Below are 24,395 nucleotides of genomic sequence, written 5' to 3' on the forward strand. Positions count from 1 at the left end.
GGCAATATGCTGGTTGCTCAGACATGCCTTTCCTGGGGCTCTGTCCACTGTAGGACATGGGAGCCCGGAGGGTGGGCAGAGAGGGTGAGGGGAACAAGCATCTCAGAAGCAGGTGGTTGAAGGAGGAGTGGCAGGAGGGTGGATGCTGGCGTTTGGAGTTGGCAGATGGTCGTGGGCACTGGTCTGGGCTATAGTCAGTGGGGAGGAGAGGGCACAGGGTTGGGGGAGGGCGAGAGAAAATGGAAAACGGGAAGGGCGGGGAGAACGGATTGGCAGAGGGCAGCCCAGAGTGATGGAGGAACCAGGGCTGTGGGGCAAGTCGGGCAACCTTGGTGCCCAGGGATTGGGGGTGTCTGGAGTGGCGGAGACAGGCTGGGCCGGCAGAAGAGCCATGGGATGCTATGCGGGAAGGGATGGCACTGGTTGAGGATTAGTTGGGGGCCTTCTGGCATAAGCCAGGGCAGGTGTCATATTTCAGGGAACAGCACCTATAAGCCCCCTCCTCCTCCTTGCTCCAGTGCGTCTGCCTCCGCTTCCTGGGCCACCACCCACGTTGGCAGGTGAGGCGCTGTCTGCAAACACTTGGGTCCCACTGTGAGCCGTGATTGGAGAAGGCGAGGATGTGCCTCTGCCAAGGCCTGTTGCCATGGTACCATGGTGACCTTTGTCTCCCGGTCCTCTCCCATCTCTGAGCAACGTGACCCTCTCCAGGGGGAGGTCGTACAGTGGGTAGGGTGTCCGGCTGCCTCTGACTTGTGCAGGGGCTGCTCAGGCTGGCCACATGATGGTCATGGTGTCCATCCTTCTGCCTTCAGGCAAGGTCACACCCAGCCTAGGCTGGGCGGTTGCAACAGCCACTGTCTTCACTTACAATCATTTAAAGATTCCTCTACAGTTTGGGGTTCCTCTTATTTTTAACAAGTTTAGTTTAAAGACAAAGTAATGCCAGCCTACCCATTTCTCCCCCCCATTAAAATATGTTTATTTATTTGGCCGCATGGCATGTGGGATCTACATTGCAGCGTGCCAGATCTAGTTCCTGGACCAGGGCCCCCCTGCATTGGGAGTGCAGAGTCCTAGCCACTGGACCAGCAGGGAGGCCCCATGTCCTCCCCTTTTAAAGAGCCAGATGACACTCTCTTCTTGCCCACCCCTTTTTCAATGCTTTGGTGCTTCTCTAGAGGGAAGTTCTGCATCAAGTCTGCCACGCTACACTTTTTTGTTTGTTTGTTTTTTGCTCTGTTTGCCATCATCCTTAAGTAGATTCCACTCCACCTACTCAAGAGTGCAAACCGGCTGTTGGGGCCCCAAGGCAGGTGGGACACCCAGGCAAGGACTGAACTCTGGGGAACGTGGCCTGAGACCAGGCCTGGGTTCTGAATTTGCAACTTGCTCTCTGGGCCAGCTGGGGTTCCACCTCTTTCCCTAATTCAGATCCAGGGCTGTCAGCCTCCTTCCCGGATCATGCTGGGTGTGTGAGCTGGGCCCTGCCAGGCCTGGCTCAGCAGATGGCATCGGGTCTGGGCACCCGGGGGACCCTGCCAATTAGATGAGTGGTGGTGAGCAAGACCTGGAGGGGAGTGACAGGCACTCAGGCACAGTTGGGGCCGCCTGTATGCACGTCTGTGCATGTGGGTCCCTGGAGGGCGTGTTGCTGGATCGCCGTGTCTGCGCATCTCTGTGGTTAAGCGGTGCTCCTCTGAGCTTGTGTCTGTGTGCACTGCTGCGTGCTCTGACTTATTTGTGTTCTTTCTCTGGGGATGTGAGCTGGCCTCCCACCCAGTGCTCATCAGGTCCTTGAGGGTGTGCCTGTCTGATGGCAGGTGATGTTTTACCCAGCAGGACTTCCTGGTCCCCTGAGGTCCCTGCGTCTTCTGCCCTGCCCAGCTCTCCAGCATTCCTGTCCTGGTCTCCCTCCCTCTGTCTTGAGGAGGTTGCTTCTCCCCGACTGGCCATGTGGCTGCCCACTGCCGTTCAGATGGGGCTTGTCGTGAGACAGCCGGTCCAATTTCCAGCCCCGTCCTTCAAGCTCTGAGTTGAGGATGATGGCTGGGTGAGCCCTGGGTGGAGGAGATGAGTCAGGATGCCTGCAGCGGGTGGGCGGAAGCTAGGCTGGGTGTCAGCATCTTCAGGCAGGGGTGTGCATCCCGCGTCCACTTGACCCATCCTCAGTGGCTTGGGCACCAGTACAGCAGCGGGAGGGTCCGTCCACCTCCCCTGCTCGTATTGTCTTCCCTTGGAGCCATGCCTGGCAGTGTCTGACGGGGAGCAGAATGGTCTCTGGGGCTCCAGGCAGCCCACTGGCAGCCTTGGCCTTAGCATAATCGTTGAAATTTATGGAGCTCCTCTTCCTGTGCCAGGCCCTGGTCATACGTCATGATCCACGTTTTAGCTCGCTGGCTCCTCAGAACAATCCTATGAAGTGGGTTCTGAAAGCATCCCCATCTTATGAGGACGTGGTGGCTCAGAGAGGCTGGGTCACTTTGCAAGGTCACACAGCTAGGAAATAGTGTAGCCAGACTGTTCTTTTTTTTTTTAAATTGGCTGCACTGGGTCTTCCTCTGCTGTGTGGCTTTTCTCTAGTTGAGGCCAGGAGGGGCCACTCTCTAGCTGTGATGCACAGGCTTCTCACTGAGGTGGCTTCTCTTGTCAAGGAGCGCAGGCTCTAGAGCCCACAGGCTTGAGCACGCGGGCTTCTGTAGTTGTGGTTCCCAGACTGCAGGGCACAGGCTCCATAGTCGTGGCACGTGGGCTTAGCTGCTCCAAGCCACGTGGGATCCTCCCGGACCAGGGATCAAACCTGTGTCTCCTGCATCGGCAGGTGGATTCTTTACCACTGAGCCACCAGGGAAGCCCTGGGTCTGTTCTTGACACTTGCTGCTGTCTCCTCCACTCTTCACAAAGCTACATCCGTCTCATCCTTACAGTCTCCCCTTCAGAGAGGTCAGCTCAGATCATCCCCTCTAAACAGGGCTCTCCACCCACCCAGTCCCCTTTGGATCACATCATCCTGTATAGATACCTGTGAAACGTTATCCCTCTCTGGTACTCCACTCCCCTGCCCTCCCAGGGCAGGGGTTTATCTGTCTTGTTCACTGGAATACGCTGCACACTAGTGGAGAGTCTGGAACGTGGTGGGGATGTGGTAAACATGTGCTGAATGGATGAATGAATGAATACATGCAGGTATGTCTGACTCCAGACCTAAGCTCTGTACCCCTCCTCTGTGCTGTCTCTCACTGCAGGGTGGCCGGGTGCACAGCCCTGGAGCCAGCTCGCTTGGTTCCCTGTTCTGGTTGTCTGGTGCTGCTTAATAAACCATCCAGAAGCTTTTGACCTGAAACAACAGTGATGCTTTTTCCTGATGCTCAGGAATCTGCAGTTTGGGCAGGGCTTGAAGGGAGACCTGTATCTGCTCTGCCATCATCTTCTGGGGCTGGAATTGTCTGAAGGCTCAGTGACTCACATGTCTGGCCTTTGATCCTGGCTGTTGGCCCGAGGTCTTGGTTCCTCGCCACACAGGCTGCCCTGTGTGCTAGATTGAGCTTTCTCACAGTGTGCTGGCTGAATTCAGGGGCAAGAAAGAGCCTCTGTGCTTAGTTGCTCACTCATGTCTGACTCTTTGCAACCCTATGGGCTGTAGCCTGCCAGGCACCTCTATCCATGGTAATTCTTGAGACAAGAATACTGGAGTGGATTGCCATGCCCTTCTCCAGGGGATCTTCCCAATCCAGGGATCGAACCCAGGTCTCCCACATTGCAGGTGGATTCTGTACCGTCTGAGACACCAGGGAAGCCCAAGAAAGGACAGCAGCAAGTGTCAAGAACAGACCCAGGGCTTCCCTGGTGGCTCAGAGGTAAAGAATCCACCTGCCAATGGAGGAGACAGGTTTGATCCCTGGTCTGGGAGGATCCCACATGCCTTTTCACCTTTTGTCACCTGGCCTTGGGAATGATGTAACATCATTTCTGCCAGAGTCTCAGATCCACATGGATGCTAGAGGAGGGGGAACATATACCCCATCACTTAGTGGAGGAGTGTTACTGTCATAGCGTAAGAAGAGCATCTGGGATGGGGGATATATTATGGGATGGACAGTCTGCCACAGTCGCTTCTTCGGAGTGTGATCTTGAGCACGTTACTCAGTCTCTCTGTGCCTCAGTTTCTCCATCTTTAAAATGGGGACACCATCAGCATGTATTGGGCTATTTCATACTCACTGGGCTATTTCTTTGATGGTGACTATACTCGGGAAGATGCCCTGGAGGAGGAAGTGGCAACCCGCTCCAGTATTCTTGCCTGGAAGATTGCATGGCCAGAGGGGCCTGGCAGGCTACAGTCCATGGGGTCGCACAGAGCTGGACGCAGTGGAGCACGCAGGCATGTGCACTTCCAGCCACAGATCCCCTTGGCCTCAGATGCGACATTGGTCCAGGTTTTCACTGAGCTGCACGATCCAGCCCCAATCTCACCCCCAGCTCTTGTGTAATACAGGAGGCACCTACCTGTGAAGCGTCCTTCTGAGGACAGGGCTGGTGGTGGGGAAAGAAGAGGGGACCCTGAGAGGAGCAGGCCTTTTCTGTCCCTGTTTATTATGTGAGTCTAAGTCAGCCCTGCTCCCTTCAAAGGGGCAAGGGACAGGGTTGGTGGAGGTGCCACGAAGCCGGCACTCCAGCAGGGTTTCCCCTGGGCTTGGAGGCACAGATAGATCCTACAAGGAACCCCTTCTTTATCCAGGGAAGTCAGGATACATGCACATGCTGGTTTTGAGCTGCAGGTTATTTGTGTCAGAGAGAGCTCACTCCTCTTGCCTGTCCCCCACCTGGCTGCCTCCGCCTGAGTCACTGCTCATCTGCCTGGAGAGAGACTCCCACCCAGCTTGCCAACCCTGGGGATCTCTGGGTTTGCTCATCCTGGCCCGGGCTGGGGCTGCTCCTCAGCTCGGCATTGGCAGGGGGCCAGGGAGAGTCTCGGGCTTTGCTGGTGCCCAGCCTGGCTGTATCTCGCATCAAGCACTGCCCTCACTTTCTGTGGAAATGGCAGAATTGTTAAAAGCAAGGGCGCTGGGTTTGAATTCTGCTACAGCCGCTTATGGGCCCTGTGACCTTGGGCACGTCCCCTAACCTTTTTAAAAAATTATTTAATGGAAGTTTATTTATTTATTAGTTGTTCTGGGTCTTTGTTGCTGTGCGGGCTTTTCGCTATTTGCGGAGAGCGGGGGCTACTCTCCAGTTGGGGCGCACAGGCGTCTCATTGCCGTGGCTTCTCTTGTTGTGGAGCAAAGGCTCTAGGTGCATGGGGTTCAGTAGTTGTGGTTCCTGGCCTCTAGAGCACAGGCTCAATAGTTGTGGCACACAGGCTTAGCTGCCCTGTGGCATGTAGGGTCTTCCCAGATCAGGGATTGAACCTGTGTCTCCTGCATCGGCAAGCGGATTCTTTACCACTGAGCCACCGATATTTTTACTATTATTATTTTAAAAATATTTTCATTTATTTGACTGTGCCAGGTCTTAGTTGCGGCAGTCTGGATCTTTAGTTGTGGCATTCAGACTCTTAGCTGCAGCAAGTGGGATCTCACTTGCCTGACCAGGGATCAAACCAGGGCTCCCTGCATTGGGAGCATGGAGTCTTAGCCACTGGACCTCCGGGAAAGTCCAGTCTTAATCTTTCTGAGGCTCCAGGATGGAGAACATGATTGTGCTAAGGAGTAAATGAAATTAGAAAGTATGGCGTAACTCGTTCACAGGAGATTCTCAAGAAATGTTGGCAGTTATTCCTTTTTTTTTTAGCACTTTATTTATTTATTTTCACTTTGCAATACTGTATTGGTTTTGCCATACGGCAGTTATTCTTTATAGGTGGACAAAGTGAGGCGACAGGATACGTGATTTCCCCACAGCTACATGTATAGTCAGAATCCTAGCTGGAACCCATGTGTTCTGACACCAGGTGGTTGCTGCTTGTCTCCTGCGACACGGAGGATTCTTCCATCCCTCCATTGCTTTTGCCAGAGGCGATATGGCTGCCATCCTAGAAGCAAGAAGCACGAAGCCCACGTTTGCTCCTTGCACTACCCAGACTTGCCTGCAGAGGGTGCTAATGCCCACCTTCTCACCCATTTGGGAAGGGAAGCAGCCGGGTGAAGCTCTGCAGTAGTAGCGGGAGGGTGGGAAGTGACCCAGCGGAATGGGGGAGAATGAAGAGCTGCCTTTGTCATCTCCTTCAGGGAGAATGCCCTTCAGACAGCTCCTAGTGCCCAAGCTTTCCTGTAGACAACTCCAAGGGGCCACCAAAGATAAAGGGAGTATCTTACTGGGTTTCATTCCAGTGTTTCTCACCAGATTAGAATCATCTGGGGAGTTTGTTAAAGATGCAGATTCCGTGGCCCAACGATGGGATCCGAATTTTAGCCGTTGTACTGGCTAACAGGTCTACAGATGTGTGCCAGGCACCGATTTGAAGGCTTACCACGCATTAACTCATATACCCCTCCCAAGAGCCTGATGAGGTAGGTACCATTAATATCCCCATTTTATAGATGAGGCGTCTGCTCTGAGGCACAGCAAGGTTGAGAAACTTGCCCAAGTTCACACTGCTTGCAAGCCTCAGGGCTGGGGTTTGACCCTGTGCTATTCAAGCCCCAGGTGGTTCTCACACCCATAGCATGGGAGAACCACTAGTTTATTAATAGAACAGGGCCCATCCGCTTTTTTCTTTTCTTTTGCTCCTTTTATATGTCATTATTTTAAATAACATTTATTGTGTTTTTCTCACTATAAAGCAAAACCTGCTTATTTAAGAAAACTTGGAGAAGGCAATGGCACCTCACTCCAGTACTCTTGCCTGGAAAATCCCATGGATGGAGGAGCCTGGTGGGCTGCAGTCCATGAGGTCGCTAAGAGTCGGACACGACTGAGTGACTTCACTTTGACTTTTCACTTTCATGCATTGGAGAAGGAAATGGCAACCCACTCCAGTGTTCTTGCCTGGAGAATCCCAGGGACGGGGGAGCCTGGTGGGCTGCCGTCTATGGGGTCGCACAGAATCAGACACGACTGAAGCGACTTAGCAGCAGCAGCAGCAGCAGCAAGTTTAGGAAAGCACAAAGAAGGGAAAAAAAATCATGATTTTTTAATCTCACCTCCTGAACAACAGCTTCCCTAGTGGCTCAGCAGTATAGGATCCACCTGCCAATGCAAGAGACTCTGGTTTGATCCCTGGGTGGGGAACATCCCCTGGAGAAGGAAATGGCAACCCACTCCAGTATTTTTGTCTGGAAAATCCCATGGACAGAGGAGCCTGGCGGGCTACAGTCCACGGGGTTGCAAAGAGTCAGACACATCTTATCAACTAAACAACAGCAACAACCTGATAAGCGTGGTTCTGAGCATGTTAGCCTGTTTTATCCTATTCGGAGACTTACCTGGTATCACATGTGCAGTGGTGCCCCAGTGTCTTTGGGGGATTGTTTCCTGGACTCCCCACCCATCTCCATAGAGAGGTGGATAGACTCTGTGGACTCTACGGATAGACTGGTCTCTTCAACTAGTCCTGGACCAGAAGTTGTCTAGGCATATGCAAGCATTTACATATTCATTTAAACTAAGGGGATCCTGTTCCATGAGCTGTTTGGTATCTTTTTGTTTGTTTGTTTAGTTTTTAGGATATCTTTATGTAATAACACATATAAATCCTACCTCCCTCTTCATGGCTGCATAGTGTTCCCTTGTGTGCTTGTTCCACAATATAGTGAAATAATGATATTTATGTTATTAATTCTATTTGCTATTATAGACAATGATACAGTTAACATCCGTGTGCATAGGTCTTGTCAACTTGTATGAGTTTACCAGTGAGATAAATCTCCATCCCCCACAGGGTACCAAAACCCTGCAATGCTTAAGTCACTTATATAAAATGATGTAGTATTTGTCTATAGCTTCTGTCATTCTCCCGTATAGTTTATTTTTTAAATTAAAAACTTAAAGATTGTACTCCACTTAAACTTATTATATAGTGTGTACCTCCTAATCCCCTACTCCTATCTTGCCCCCTACCACCTTCTCTCTCCCCTCTGGTATCTACTGGTTTGTTCTCTACGTCTCTGAGTCTGTTTCTGTTTTGTTATATTCTTTCCTTTGTTTTGTTTTTAGAGTTGGAACATAAATGATAACAGTCTGTTTCTGTCTGACTTGTTTCACTAAGTGTCATACCTCCCAGGTCTACCCGAGTTGCTGCAAATGGCAACATTTCATTGTTTTTTATGTCTGAGTAGTACACCACTTCTTATTTATCCGTTCTTCTGTCCATGGTCGCTTAGGTCTCTCGTATACTTTAAATCATCTCTAGATTGCTTATACTACCCGATACAATGTAAGGGCTTCCCTGGCAGCTCAGACAGTAAAGAATCTGCCTGCGATGCAGGAGCCTTGGGTTCGATCCCTGGGTTGGGAAGATCCCATGGAGGAGGGCATGACAACCCACTCCAGTATTCTTGCCTGGAGAATCCCATGGACAGGGAAGCCTGGCGGGCTACAGTCCACAGGGTCGCAAGAGTTGGACACGACTGAGCGACCAAGCACAGCACACAATACAGTGTAAATGCTGTGTAAATAGTGGCCAACATGGCAAATTCAAGTTTTGCATTTTGAAATTTTATGGAAACGTTTTTTCCCACATTTTTACCATCTAATTTTTGTTGGCTGAGTTGAGCTGTATTGCTGAGAGATGTTGTCTTTCTCTCCCCTATTCCTACTGTTGGAAATTTAGATCACCCCCAGTATTTCATAGTTATGGTAGCAATTAGCTGGAGACCCTCAAAAATACAACTTGGCACACAGCTCTGATTTTTTTCCCCCTTTGGTATTTCTAGGTCAAAAGGCATGCATTTTTTAAAGCTACTTATTGAAGCATAATATACATAGAGAGTAGTGTGCATATAAATATGCAGATGCCCAAACTGACCCTGATCTGCTTTCTGGAAGCTTCTGGGCATGTACAGAAGGACTCTGATGTGTGCTGTCAAATTTCCCCCAGAAAAGTGATGTATTGGTCTTGTTGGAGTTTTCTTACTTGAGATGAAGACACAAACTCTTTGCTTAAAAGCAGAGTGGATGGGGAATTCCTTGGTGGTCCAGTGGTTAGGACTCTGTGCTCTTACTGCTGAGGGCCCCAGTTCATGGTTGATGAACTAAGATCCCACAAGCTGAATGGCACAACCAAAACCAAAGCAATCAAATACAAAACAACAACCCAGAGTGGGTGGAAGAACCATGTGGAGTCAGACTCTGAGAGACCTGGGTTCTCCCTCTCTGGGGTAAGACAGGCTTATCATCAGAGTAGAAGAGGCGATCTCAGGTCTGGGATCAGCGGTCAGTTTGAGCTCTAAATAGCTTAAGAAGGTTTTAAAGAAATCAGCTTTTGTAGCTTCCACCCCTCCCCTCCTCCTCCTCTTCTTCATCTTCTTTCTTCTTAGCAAACCATCTGTTTAACACTTTTCCTTTAAATTATAATACTTTCTTGATAAAAAAAAAAATCAAACAGCACAGAAGGACATAAAGTGAAAAGTTCCCCCCAGATTTCCAGTTCCAGTTGCATTCAGCCAGTCCTGGACCAGAAGTTGTCTAGGCATATGCAGGCATTTACATATTTATTTAAACTAAGGGGATCCTGTTCCATGAGCTGTTTGGTATCTTTTTGTTTGTTTGCTTAGTTTTTAGGATATCTTTATGTAGTAACATATAATTGCTACCTCCCTCTTCATGGCTGCATAGTGTTCCCTTGTGTGCTTGTTCCACAATATAGTGAAATAATGGTTATTTATGTTACTACTTCTATTTGCTGTTATAAACAATGATACAGTTAACATCTGTGTGCATAGGTCTTGTCAACTTATATGAGTTTACCAGTGAGATAAATCTCTAAAAACAAAATTATTGGCACGAATAGTGTGTACACTTAAAATTTTGATAGATCTTGGCTTTTCCATGGTGGCCCACTGGCTAAGACTCCGTGCTCCCAATGCAGGGGCCCTGGGTTCAATCCCTGATCAGGAAACTAGATCCCACATTTTTGCAACTAAGATCAAAGATCCTGCGTGCCACAACTAAGACTTCACGCAGCCAAATTAAAAAAAAAAAAAAGGATAAATCTTGCCAAATATCTGCACACTAATGGTGGGGTGCCTGTTTCCTTATATCCTCACACTATTATTATTAAGTTTTTTTTAACCTTTCTTTTTTAAAATTTTATTTATTTTTATTTATTTTTTTAACCTTTCTTGTCTGATGGGTAAGTGTGTTAGTTCCTCAGTCGTGTCTGACTCTTTGCAACCCCATGGATTATAGCCTGTCAGGTTCCTCTGTTAATGGAATTCTCCAAGCAAGAATGCTGGAGTGGGTTGCCATTCCGTTTTCCAGGGGATCTTCCCAATCCAGGGATCAAACCTGGGTCTCCCACATTGCAGGCTGATACCTTATTATTATTTAAAAATAATTTAAAATAATGGCACGTGTTCCAGCTTCTACAGTCCGCAGTCACGCTGCTGGGATTTCTCTGGATAGACTGGGTTATGGAACGAATCAGAGTAAGTTGCGCAATCATCGTGTGTCAGGGTCCCGCTCTTGGAACCCAGCTTTCACAAGTACTCCTCTTGTAATTCTTTTGGTCATTGTCTTGCTTTTCTGAACTTGTGCAATGGGAAATTCAGTCTAATCCTTGAGACTGGGTGAGGGGGAGGTGACCAGCGCACTGTAAATCACCAAGCGGATGTGAGATGTCTAATCTTCATCCCAAGGCGTACATGCCCACCCCAGTGTGGGTCTGCTGGCTCCAAATGCCATGGGGCCCTGTTCTCCTGGGGACCAGAGTGTCCTTCTGTCAGTGTGCTTGGTCCTCACCCGGCTTATAAAGAAAGCAGAGGCTCGCCTAGCTTCCCCTTTGAGGCCAGGTGAACTGAAGCTTTCTAAGAGCATGTGACTTGCTTGAGGTGATTCAGTGGTTGAGCCAGGAGGAGAGCTGAGCACTGCAGGCTCTGATGCCAGCTTACTCTGTCTGGAGTAGGGGAGGATCCAGGCCGAATGATCTAGTGCCTGCTTCTCTAGGGGCATCTGTTTCCTTGGCTTCCTGTAACTGCCTCATCCCCATGCCTGGGAAACGAGCTACTTCATCTTTCAGCTCCCGCTGGTGGCTGCAAGGACAAGTGGAGGAAACCGCACTGTCTCACCCTTCCCTCCTGCCCCCGATGACCTGCAGACACGATGGAGGGGCTGCTGGCAGGGCCTAGGGCTGCCTTTCCTCCTCTGATCCCGGCCAGCTTTCTCAGCTCTGAGTTTCTCTAAAGCCCAGAGAACTGGATGGGTTCCCCGGAGCTCTGTCCCAGGGTTGGGACTCTGGCTGGGACTTGCCTCCTCCACTGGACCAGAAACACCCACAGGCTTCCACCAGGGAAGCAAGGGCCTTGGGTCTTCGTGACCCAAAGTGGGCCCTTCCTCTGTGGAAGGGTGAGGAAGCAACCTCAGGAGAGAAGGACTTGGGTATGTGTTCCTTCCTGCTTCATCGTTGTTTCTTCCCAGCTGTTGAGATGAGTCTTGCTTTCAGGGCCTTAGTTTCCCCATCTGTAAAATGGGCTCTGCATGAACTGGGTGTTTCTATCAGTTCCCGGAGTCATGGGGGCAGGTTTGATTTGCTGATGCAGATCACTGTGCAGAACAGCGTCTGAGAACTTGGGCTCTGGAGTCAGACCCAGCTCTGTTACCATTGCGCTGGTTCCTTAGCCTCTCTGTGGCTCCGCATCCCCAGCTGTAAAATGGGGAGAAAGTGGTGTCATCTCAGAAGCAGTGGCGAGACTGAAAGGTCAGTGCTGGCCTACAGTCAGTTCAGGCCCAGCACTGCTCCAGCGCCCCTGTCCCGGTCACTTGTCCTCATCTACTCTCCTGACTGCCCGCATGCTGAGTCAGCAGAGGTTTGGGAGGAAGCTGGGTTGTGCTCGGTGAGTCAGGAGGGCTGGGCCTGGCCCCCGGAGTGCTTCTCTTTTCTCTCGAATCCCAGTCCTTCTCAGGGAGCCGTGGGCCCCTCACTGCCCACCTCCACCCAGAAGAAAAACCGAGGGGTCAGAGCAGGAGCAGCAGGAGGCTGAGAGAGATAGAAGAGGAAGGTGGAATCCTAATAGATAATACATGTAACAGCTCCGGTAATGGTGTGGGAGCCCTGTGCTGCGTTAATGTTTATAATCTTGTGAGGTTGGTGGCAGCCATCTCCTATTGTTGCTAAGTCATGTCTGACTCCTGCCGACCCCATGGACTGCAGCATGCCAGCCTTCCCTGTCCTCCGCTATCTCCTGGGGTTTTCTCACATTCATGTCCATTGAGTTGGTGATGCCATCCAAACCATCTCATCCTCTGCTGCCCTCTTCTCCTTTTGCCCTCAATGTTTCCCAGCATCCGGATCTTTTCCAATCAGTTGGCTCTTCACATCAGGTGGCCAAAGTATTGGAGCTTCAGCTTTAGCATTAGTCCTTCCAATGAATATTCAGGGTTGATTTCCTTTCGAATTGACTGGTTTGATCTCCTTGCAGTCCAAGAGACTCAAGAGTCTTCTCCAGCACCATAGTTTGAAGGCATCAATTCTTTGGTGCTCATCTCCTGTTAGGGAGGAGGAAACTGAGGCCTATAGAGGTTAGGTAAGTTGCTGGAGGTCACACAGCTCCAAAGCTTGGGAACCTGAGCACTAAGGAGAGGAGAGTGGATGAGGCTCCAGAACGGCCCTCACCTCCCTCCCGAGCTTATGGAGTAAAATTAAAAGCTATCTGGGAACTTTGCTTCTTTCTCTCTGAGCCCTGGGGGGCGAGGAGGGCACAGGTCCTTCTGGACTCTCAAGTTCAAGTCCAGGCTGTGAATTCTGTGCCCCTTCCTGCTGCTGCAGCCCAGCCATTGCTGCTCCTTGGCCAGGTGTCTGAATCCCATGATTCCAGGTCTTTTGTGATTGCCGTGCAAGGCGGGAGAATCCAACCTGGTCTTGAAATGCTCCTCCCTGCCTGGTCCTTGGGCTGCCCTTGTGATCTTCAAATGCTTGGACCTAGGTCTGTGTCCCTTTTGGGTCTGTGAACACTTGGCCCAAGTGGTCTCCTACCTGGGTGATAACCTGGGTGTCTCTGCAGACTGTAGGGGCCTGAATGAGAGCATCTCTCAGCCGTGTCTTCCCTAGAATACACTGACAGACAGTACACATGGTACATATGAGTGCTGATAAGGATAGATAAGACGGGGGGCCGGAAGTGTCCAAAGTTGATGTGACGGCAGCCCCACTTCTCTCTCTCACGCGAAAACACATCAGTTGATGTGCTCCAATGATGGGCTCGCCAGGAACTCCCTCTAACTGCTAAAGTAAGTACTTTGCAAAAGGAATTGTGTTATTGTTATTAGTTACCCCACATGACTCCTGGGCCAAGGCTGTCAGTTGCATCTGGCTCACCCTGGGGCTCCATCCTGTGGTTCAGCAACCCTAGGGAGGAGAGCAGGGAAGCATTCCGGGAGCAAGTCAGGGTAGGTTTGCTTAGGTCTCCTGTCCACTCCCGAACCAGGAGGATGAAGCCCTGGTTAGCCTGGCCTGGACCAGTGTTCCCCCCAGAAGCTGATGGAGCACAGAGCTGTCTTGCTCAGAGAGATGCCTAATGGATGCAAGACAGGCAGGACCCAAGGGGGCCTTTGTGCCTGTTGAGTGTCTCCTGAGTCTGGGGTGGGTGCAGTAGGGATGACAGATCCGGGTGTGGAGTGGACGTCCAATGGGAAGCCAGTGGTCTGTGCAGCCCTAGAAGGTGAACCACGTGATTCTTCCTTTCCTGGTGAAGGTGAGGGTAGAGGGTGCAGCCTGAACCAAGGCCCGCCAGGCTCCTGCTGAGCAGCCCGCTACCTTGGAGCAGAGGACCCCACACTGGGCACTCCCAGCCCTGGATTGGGCTGGCCCCTCTGCTGTCCCCAAAGGGCTGAGGCCCCTTCTTGCCTTGCCTGCAGACGAGGAGCCGAGAAAATAAAAATGCCTGTGCTCTCTGTCTACGACCTGGGCATTGCCCTCTGCCCCCACAGCACAGACTCCCAGCTCTGGGGAAGGGGGGCCAATGGGAGAGGCCATTGCTTGGTGGAGGGGGCCTGGCAGCCCGTCTGTGACCATCTCCCCTTCCAAGGTGGAACCAGTGGTAAAGAACCTGTCTGCCAGTGCTGGAGACCTAGGAGATGCAGGTTCGATCCCTGAGTTGGGAAGATTCCCTGGAGGAGGGCATGGCCAGCCACCCTAGTATTCTCACCTGGAGAATCCCATGGACACAGGAGCCTGGTGGGCTGTAGTCCATAGGGTTGCAGAGAGTCGGACACGGCTGAACGACTGAGCATGCACCCTAGGCTGCTCAGGGTATGTGCCACGCCTTTCTACGGGGCTCTCATGAGTGAGCGCCTGTCGTGTGCCAGGCAGGGTCAGCCCTGGTGCAGACAGAGATGAGGACTCACTCGCCTGTGGCTCCAGAGGGAAAGGCAGAGACAGGGCACGACCCGCCACCTCCGCCACTGTCTGCAGGAGCTCAGCACTGCTGGCCTCTGTCTCGACGCTCCAGGGCGGCGTCTGAGCAGCACAGACTGGTGCCTGTGTAAGTGAGGGCGCTGGTAGGAGCGTGTGTGTGATCTGAGTGTGTGCCTGGGTGTGTTTGTACGGGGAGTTGTGTGTGCCTGAGGTGTACACATGGGTGTTTTTGTCTGCACGCTCCTGCATATGAGTGTGCAGTACCCGTGTGCACATGTACATGGATGTCTGTTGACGTGTGTGAGCCTGTGTATGTCAGTGTGTACCTGTGGGTCCTATGTGTAGCTGTGTGCTCGTGTGTGTGTGTGTGTGTGTGTGTGCGCTTGTGTACACGTGCCCCGGGCCCATGTGGGTGCATGTATACTGTGTCCGCATGCGTGCAGGTGTGATCACAGGTTGTGGGCTGGTTTATCTGGTAGGGTGAAGTGGAAAGGCCAAGGTCCCACCTCTGGCAGCCCCAGGAAGTTGGTGTGGGGCCCCGTCTGCAGGGCTCCCAGCTGGGTCTCTCTCCTCCTACCCCCACCCACCCAGGCACAATCATGGGAATCCTCAGCCTCCGTGGGTTCCAGGAAGCCTGGGCGGTGTGGGGCAGAGCTGCCAACTTGGGCTGTGGTGCAATCTGCCAGCCGAGCCCTTCCGGAGCTGCGGGTTCCTCCGGGTGAGGGGAAGCTGCCCTCTTCGACCTCCCCTGCCTGTCTTGGTGCGTCCTGGGGGCCAGGACACACCTCCCACCCCACGGCCTCACCCACAGGAAGCTGGGTTGGGGGGCAGGCGATGGGGGAGGTGCCACAGTGGGTGCCCCGCCCCTCATGGGAAGCCGTGGACCCCGCTGCTCCCAGGCTGCTGCAGTCTTGCCAACAACTCCGGGGACGTCGCTGGACCAGGCGCCCCTCTGCCACAACCATGTTTGGCAGGAAGCGCAGTGTCTCCTTTGGGGGCTTCGGATGGTGGGTAACAGATGGGAGGGCTGGGGAAGGAGTGGAAGGGAACTTGGCTGTGAAGCCTGGTTGAGCCTGTGGCTGGGACCCGGTCGGTATTGCGAGGGTGGGGTATACTTTCAGATTGCCTGGGCCAGATGGAGATGGAAGATCCTGGGGGGATGGGGGGGCATCAGATACCAGGCTTTTCCTCACTGACCCTTGGGTACAATCTTCGAGGAAATTCAGAGGTCGGAGCTGGAGCCAGTATGACTCTGTGGCTGATGAATGTGTGTGTCTGTGTCGTGCATTTTCATATATGTGTGTGTGCACCTGTGATGATTGCAAATGTGTGTGTGTATCTGAGACTATGTGTGTAGGTGAGCATGTCTGTGTGACTGGGTGTGAGGTGTGGGTGTGCCTGCGTGTGTGACCCTGTGTTTCTGGATGCACCTCTGAGCTTCTGGACCTGCTCGTGTTCTTGTCTGTGCATGTGTTATGCTCCCGTCTGGGTCATCTTTGTGACTTCGCTGCAGGGAGAGTGCAGGCCTTTGGGCGGCCTCCTCTGGGCCGGGGTGAGCAGTGAGCCCAGAGCCGGCAGCAGGCTTGCCTCCAGGGGCCCGCCCCCTCCCTCCCCTGCAGCCAATCCTAGCTCTGTCCGAGCCTCAGCAGCTGGTTCTGTGCTCTGACCTCTCCTCACCGCCTGTGCCCGCCTTTTGCCCCGGAGTTTCTGTCTGAGACTCGGGAGAGGCTCTTTTCCTCTCTGGAGGGCCAGAAAGTGGGGGAAACTGAGGTCAAAGACTTGTCTCTGGTTACCAGCTGCTGGCAGCTTCTCCTCCACTGGGGAGCCGGGTCTAGTGGTTTTCATTATCGGTTTCCTTTCAGCTTCTAGGCTGGGAGCGCTGTCAGAAAAGAGGTTCCCAGTGCTGGGGTGGGAGGAGGGTGGCCAGGGCTGTCCTGGTGTGGAAGCTGGGTGGCCCATGGTAGGGGGCATGAGCGGGCAGGGAGAGTGGGAGGAAGCACAGGGGCTCCCAGACATGGGACGGCAGCACTTCCCGGTGAGGGTGAGGGGTCAGAGTGGGCATTGTGCCGGGATGGCTGCCAGCAGGGAGGAGGTGCTGCAGTTGGTTGAGGGCTAAATTACAGATTCCTGGAGCCCTGGTCCACCCCAGACAGTACAGAGAATCTCGGGGGTGGTATTTTCAGAGCTCTGTTGGATGCTGGGGTGAGTGTCCACTAGCTCTGGGGTGGACCAGGTGATGTGAATGAATGGCAATGGGGCGGGAGAGGAATCCGGGGGCCTTGGTTTCCTGAAAGGGAAAAGCTCAGTTGTCACGGCTGCCCTATCTCCCCATCTCAGCCCTGCCAGACCATCGGCCCCGCCCTCGGAGGCCACACCCCAGCATGGGAACCCTGTTGCCTGAGGAGGTGTGGATGTGGGTGCAGGAACCGAGCTGCTGTGGCCCAGAGTGTGACCCAGAGTGTAGGCAGCTGGCGGGTGGTCGAGGGGAGCGAGAGGGTGCCGTGCTGGGAGCCCAGGGTTAAGGTGCTGCTGCACCTTTGCTCTTTGAGGAACCCAGATGGGACACTTCTGCTCTCCAGATCTCCGTCCCCCCCCCCGTATAAGTGAGAAATTTCTGCCTTACCCACGGCACAAGGATGCTGTAAAGAAGGAAAAGAGATTCCTTGAGGAAATGTAAAATCAAAGGGCTTTTGGGTCGGGGTTGCAGTTGGGTCGCTGTGGATGACAGATATTCCAGCAGAATGCAAGTATCTGCTTCCTGGGTTTACCTTACTCCTCTATATGGTGGATGGGATGGGAGAGGAGGAGGGTCTGCATTCCAGAGGTGGGAATGAGACCCCTGGGGACCCCGTGGAAGCCCCGAGGAAGGGGCTCAGGAGGCATGTGCAGAAGAAGCTGGGAGGAGGGACCTGGGCTAGGAACCTGGGTGTGGCTTGTTTTGCTGTTGGGAACTGAGACCCGAAGGTGCTGGGGGTTTACTCAGAGTGAAAGGACCCCGCCCCCAGCTCCAGGGCTTGCTGCTGACTTGAGATTTCTGGGGCAGCTCTGCATCCTCACCGTGTGGCTCCTGACACCTGTCCCCTCCCCCTGCTGACCCCAATCAGAGGTAACAGCAGACAGAGTGGTGCTGGGGCCTTCATTTCCCTCCTGGTTGTGTAAACTCTGAGAGGGGCTGTTGCATGTCAGATTCTCCATCTCAGTCCAGGGGGTCATGGACTGGGAGGAGGCTGGACTGGATTTTTAATTCCTGAAATATCTGGGAAAAGACAGATGCTGAGAAGAGACCAGGGGGACCAGCATGGGGAAAATGTGAAATGTGAAAAGCAGTGAAACTTTTAGACCACAGCTCAAGGGTGTAAGAGAGATAATTGGGAAGCTTGTGGCAGAGCTGAGCTGCTGAACAGGGGTGGCTGTAAGAACTTTCCAGGGTCTCTAGCTTGGTGGCACTAATAGTGATGATTGGTGATGGTTGGATGGCATCACTGACTCAATGGATATGAGTTTGAGCAAACTCCAGAAGGTGGTGAAGGACAGGGAAACCTAGCTCGCTGCAGACCTTGGGGTCTCAAAGAGTCGGACGTGACTTAGCGACTGAACGATGGAAGAACAACCGTGGTGATGATGACATGGGGCAGTGGTGACGCTGATGGTGACGTGACACTGGTGTTTGTGACCCCTAAACAAGAGGAGACACAGACAGTGGGAATCTCACCTCCCTTTCTGAATCTGGAGAGAGGAAGGGGCCTCTTTTACCAGCCATAAGGGCTGGCATATGCAGAGGTAAAAATAGAAGCCTTGAAGCCCTGCCTTGTCTTCCAGCGAGGGTGGGCGCAGGCTGGGCGGAGTTGCTGGCTGCGGGGACCGTCTGCCACAAACGTGATCTGCTCTGAGCTCCCGTGCCCGACAGATCCCACCCGCCACGCGCCCTGTAGCTTGCTGTCAGGTTCTGTCCCAGGAGCGGCTTGTGCCTCCTTGGGGGGTAGTGGTAGTTTCCTGAGGAGGAGGGTCCCTGGCGCTGGAGGTTGTGGCATCTTTCTAAAGCAGAAATATCCATGCATCGATTGTCCAGCTGCTGTGACCACCCCCCACCCCCACTCCGAGGCTGGGTTGCAGAGTCCTCTAGTGGAGTGTGGGTTACGAAAGGAGATGACATTCCAAGTGGTTAGGGTCTGGAGTCAGGTACTGGGATCCAGTCTGCACCAGTGATTTTGAGCTGGTTTCCTCATCTCTAAGGTAGAATAACAGGACCCATCTCACCTGGTTGTGAGTGGCTTCAGCCCTCCTAGAGCTTCCAGTCCTCCCTTCCCCAGACTGGAGGAGCACTTCAGCGTTGTCCCCTGCAGGGCCCTGTGGGGCCTGTGGTCTGGGCTGGCCACAGGACCTGTCACCTGCGGGTGCTAGGTGGGAGCCCTCAGCCCCCACACTGACGGAAGCCCTTGCTTTTCTCTTGGCAGGATCGACAAGACCATGCTGGCGAGCCTGAAGGTCAAGTAAGTAGCCGCTTCCTGTTATGTAAAGGTCAGAGGTAACAGCAGACAGAGTGGTGCTGGGACCTTCGTTTCCCTCCTGGTTGTGGAAACTCTGAGTGGGGCTGTTGCATGTCAGATTCTCCATCTCAGTGCAGGGGCTCATGGACTGGGAGGAGGCCGGACTGGGTTTTTGATTCCTGAAATATCTGGGAAAAGACAGATGCTGGGAAGAGACCAGGGGGACCAGCATGGGGAAAATGTGAAATGTGAAAAGCAGTGAAACTTTCAGGCCACAGCTCAAGGGTGTAAGAGAGATAATTGTATTTTCAATCACTTTAATTTTTATATGGAGTCCTAGTCCCATGGGGCTGTCTTACCGACATTCCCACCTACTTGGAAGACTGTGCCACACAGTTTTAGGACCTGACAAAACACCCCAGTGTGTGTGTGTGTGTGTGTGTGTGTGTGTGTGTGTGTGTGGTCAGTTGGTCACTGAGTCATCTGTCATCCTGAACAGCCTGGCCTCGGGGGCTCTCTGAGAATTCCAGCACAGGATTCAGGGTCTGGGAATAGTCTGCCTCCATTTACCACGTGTCTAACCATCTGCTGGGGAGCTCTGAGCAAGCACCCCTTTGTCCTAGAACCCTTAATGATCCCCTCTCATCGCCTTGGCTCCTTGTCCCTCCGTGTTTATGGCCAAACATTTTGTCTGCTTCTGGATCCTTTTTCCCCCTTGTGTGCCCAGCCGCTCAGTCATGTCCGACTCTTTGCAACCCCAGGGCCTGAGGCTGCCAAGCTCCTCTGTCCATGGACTTTTCCAGGCAAGAATACTGGAGTGGGTTGCTGTTTCCTCCTGCAGGGGATCTTCCCGACGCAGGGGTTGAGCCTGTGTCTCTTGTGTCCTCTGCACGGGCAGGCAGATCAGTTACCACTGCACCATCTGCATGAGATGCTAGGTAAGAAGCTTAGTTACTAAGGGGTGTAGAGTAGTAGGCATGGGTTTTTTTTTCTATGCTGTCTTGGGATGTCTAATTCAATTTCACAAGCGTTTATTGAGGGCCTGGTTGGTTTAACTAGTAAAGATGATACATGTAACCCAGAAGGGAACTAGTATAAGGCAGAGTGAAGCGTTGAGGGCAAGGACCAATGTTGAGATTGGGACTTCAGTGGGGTCTCTGGGTACCTGGAGTCTGAGGGCTTAGGCCTTGGGAAGGTGTTGTTGAGAGGATTGTTTGGGATAGCCTGTAGGACAATGTTCCTTCTTATGCTTGGTTAAGAATCTTTTGATTGTAAGAAGCAAAAATCCAGTGTAATCTGGTTAAGCAAAAGATGAAATTTACGGAAAAAAAATCCCAGGGTGCCTCAGGGAACCCTGAGGTGGAGCTGAGCTCAGCAAGACTGAATAGGAACTGGAAATCCATCCCTCAAAATCCGAGCTGACTTTCCTGTGGAAAGTGATAAACGGATCCTAAAATTCCCATGGAAAATTCAAGGATAGTCTTTTATTTTTTAATAAATTTTAAATTAAAATTTATTTATTTATTTTTGACTGCATCGGGTCTTAGTTGTGGTTCAAAGATAATCTTTAAAAAGAAGAACAAAGTTGGAGAATTATACTTCCTCATTTCAAACTTATTACCAAGTGACGGTAATCAAGAGAGTTCAGAACTGGCATAAAGATAGACGTATTGATCGATGGAATAGAATTCAGAGTCCAGAAATAAACCCTCACATTTGTGGTCAGTTGGTTTTCTTTTTTAAAAAATACCGACTTGTTCATTTTTGGCTATGCTGGGTCTTCGTTGCTGCGTGCAGGCTTTTTCTGGTGGCTGTGAGTGGGAACTACTCCTTGTTTTGGTGCCCGGGCTTCTCACTGCGGTCACTTCTCTTGTTGCAGAGCATGGGTACGAGGCGTGCGGGCTTCAGTAGCTGTGGCTTGCAGGCTCTAGAGCGCAGGCTCAGGAGTTCTGAAGCATGGGCTTAGATGCTCCCTGGCATGTGGAATTTTCCCAGACCAGGGATGGAACCCATGTCCCCTGCAATGGGCGCGCGGAATCCCTGCCTCTGGACCACCAGGGAAGTCCCCATCAGTTGATTTTCAACAAGTGTGTCATGACAGTTCAATGGAGAAAAATAGTCTTTGAACAAATGGTGTTGGACAACTGATATCTACATGCAAAAGGATGAAATTGAATCCTCCTCTCACACCGTGTACAAAAATTAACTCACAATGGATCAGAAGCATAAATGTAAGAGCCTGAACTATCAAAGAAAATGCAGATGAAAGTCTTTGTGACCTTGGATAAGGCAATGGTTTTTTAGGCATGACAGTAAAAGCGCAAGCAACAAACCCAGGAAGAGCAGCAAACTGATGAATTTAGCTTCATCAGAATAAAAAACTTTCGCATTACAAAGAACATCATCAGGAAAGTAAAACGTTAGTGCACAGAATGAGAGGGAATATCTTCAGATCATGTATTTAATAGGGGACTTATATCTAAAACATATAAAGAGCTCTAACAACTCAATAATACAAAGGCAAAAACAATTTAAAAATGGGCAAAGCCTTAAGAGTTCCCTGGTGGCCTAGTGGTTAGGATTCTGGGCTTTCACTGCTGTAGCCTGGGTGCAGTCCCTGGTGGGGAACTGAGATCCTGCAAGCTCCATGGCGTGGTCAGAAAAAAATAAAACATGGGCAAAGACTCTGAAGAGACATTTTTCCAAAGGAAATACATAAATGGCCAATAAGCAGATGAAAAGATGTTCAATGTCATTAGCCATCAGGGAAATGCAGTCAAAACCACAGTGAGATACTAACTCACCCTCACTAGAATGACTATAATTAAAAAAAAGACAGATAATAACAAGTGTTTTGTGAGAATGTAGAGAAATCAAAGCCTTATATACGGATGGCAGAAATGTAAAATGTCACAACTGCTTTGAAAACCAGTTTGGCAGATCCAAACTTCATAGTCACGCAGTGGATAAGAATCTGCCTGCCAGAGCAGGGACATCGGTTTGATCCCTGGTCTGGGAAGATTCCATATGCTACGGACCCACTGAGCCCATGAACTGCAACCACGTGCTGCAACTCCTGAAGCCCGTGAGACCTAGAGCCTGTGCTCCGCAACAAGGGAGCCCACTGCTATGAGAAGCCCGCATGCCACTTCTAGAGAGAAACCCCTGCTGTCCACAACTAGGAAAACCTGTGTGCAGCACCGAAGACCCAGCACAACCACAAACAAACAAATAAATACAGCAGTGTGTGCATGTCAAAAAGAATTTGGCGGTTTCTTAAAAGGGTAAACACAGAATTACCATGTGACCATCAATTCCGTTCTTAAATATACATCCAAGAGAAATGAAAACATATGTCCATACAGAAACTTGTACATGAATGTTCATAGCAGCATTATTAATAATAGCCCAAAGTGGATATAATCCAAATGTTCATCAACAGATGGATGGATAAACAAAATATAGTGTCAGCACGCAATGGTATATTATTTAGTCATAAAAGGGAATGAAGTAGTGATTCATGCTACAACGTGGATGAACCTTGAAAAGTTAGTCAGAGAAAATCCACACATTTTATTATTAAGCTTTTAATTTTGTACTGGAGTATAGCTGATTAACAATGTTGTGATAGTTTCAGGTGGTGAAGGGACTCAGCCACACATACACATGTATCCATTGCCCCCCAGACTCCCCTCCCATCCAGGCTGCCATGTAACATTGAGCCGAGTTCCATGTGCTGTACAATAGGTCCTTGGGAAACCACATATTATATAATTCTATTTATGTGAAATGTCTCTATAAGCAAATCCATGTGTGCTAAGTTGCTTCAGTCGTGTCCGACTCTTTGCCACCTCATGGAGTATAGCCTGCCAGGCTCCTCTGTCCATGGGATTCTTCAGGCAAGAACGCTGAAGTGGATTGCCATTTCCTTCTCCAAAGAGACAGAAAATAGATTAGTAGTTTCCTAGGGCTGAGGAGGTTGTTGGGAAAATAAGGGGAGTGGATGTAAAAATACAGGCTTCTTTTTGGGTGATGAAAATGTTCTGGAACTAGTTCTTGGTACAAACTCTTGGTTCTTGGTTGTACAAACTTACGAATATACTAAAAACCCTTGAATTGTACATTTAGAAATGGTAAAAGTGAAAGTTGCTCAGTCGTGTCTGACTCTTTGCAATCCCATGGACTATACAGTCCATGGAATTCTCCAGGCCAGAATACTGGAGTGGGTAGCCTTTTCCTTCTCCAGGGTATCTTCCCAACCCAGGGATCGAACCCAGGTCTCTTGCATTGCAGGCTGATTCTTTACCAGCTGTGCTACACGGAAGCCCAGAAATGGTGAATATAGTAAATAACTACATGTAGGAAATAAACTACATCTCAATACAACTGTTAAAAAAAAAAGAGGGAATCCGATTGGCCCAGCTTGGTCCAATCAGTTTAGCCAGAGAGATGGGGTTTATGGATAAAACATGGCTGCTGCAGCCACCTCTCCCTGAGGGAAGGGTTAGTTCTCAGAGAAGGGTGAGCTGTGGGCTGGACAGGCACCATAGCAGGTTTTATCCAGCCACCCCCATGACCCTTAGGACCAAAAGGAAGATTGGTACCCACTCCCTAATCCTCCTCCCCACTAATACCTAAGATGAAGTTCTGCCCGGATGCCCAGCACATGGCTCTGTTTACCGGCAGGTCCTTAGGCTGCCTAGGGCATGTGCTTGGGCTCTGCCAGGAGCCCAGATGCTACCTTCCTTCTGCCTCTGCTGGGTGAGACATCTTTCTCTGCCAGTATAGCCCATTGGCTTCTCCACTGAGCACCAGGTACCCCTGGGCTGCAGCCAATGCTCCCAATTTCCTCAGCTCCTCCGCCAGGGACCTGGTGTCCTTGACGTGAAGACAGTCAGCCATGTAACTCCTGAAAGTGTCCCTGAGCTATGCAGCTCTGAAGACGGGGGGTTCTGGCACCACTGTCAGTGAGCACTTACTATATGCTCACTTTATTTTTGCTGCTTATTTAGTTGCACTGGTCATAGTTGCAGCCCGCAGGGTCGTCTGTCTTCGTCGTGGCTTGTGGCTCTTTAGTTGCAGCAGGTGAGATCTAGTTCCCTGACCGGGAATCGAACTCTGCCCCCCTGCATTGGGAACTTGGAGTCTTAGCTGCCACATCGCCCAGGTTCTCACTTTTCATTTCACAGTTTACCTGGTTTCACAGTCACCTGGTGAAGCAGCTACCACTACTGTCTGCACTTTACAGAAGAGAAAGGGAGGCTGGGGAGGTTGGGGAATGTGGCCCAGTCACCAGTGACTAGGTCGTGCAGCTGAAACTTGAATCCAGGTCTGTGCTTCATCCCTGGTTCAGTCCAGGTGCTGGATCCTTCTCAGTAACCCCCCCACCCTACTTGCCC

General features: G+C 51.2%; 1 protein-coding gene across 3 annotated transcripts in view; it reads left to right on the top strand.

Moving 5' to 3' along the window:
* RAP1GAP2 (RAP1 GTPase activating protein 2) overlaps window positions 1-24,395 on the top strand; it is a 215,383-nt gene that overhangs the window by 17,191 nt on the left and 173,797 nt on the right. For all 3 annotated transcript variants that reach the window (XM_018064418.1, XM_018064419.1, XM_018064420.1), the window contains one exon: window positions 18,964-18,999. In XM_018064418.1, the coding sequence (XP_017919907.1) occupies window positions 18,964-18,999 (36 nt within the window). The remainder of the gene's footprint in view (window positions 1-18,963; window positions 19,000-24,395) is intronic.

This window comes from Capra hircus, chromosome 19 (assembly GCF_001704415.2).
Source record: "Capra hircus breed San Clemente chromosome 19, ASM170441v1, whole genome shotgun sequence".
Taxonomy (NCBI): Eukaryota; Metazoa; Chordata; class Mammalia; order Artiodactyla; family Bovidae; genus Capra; species Capra hircus.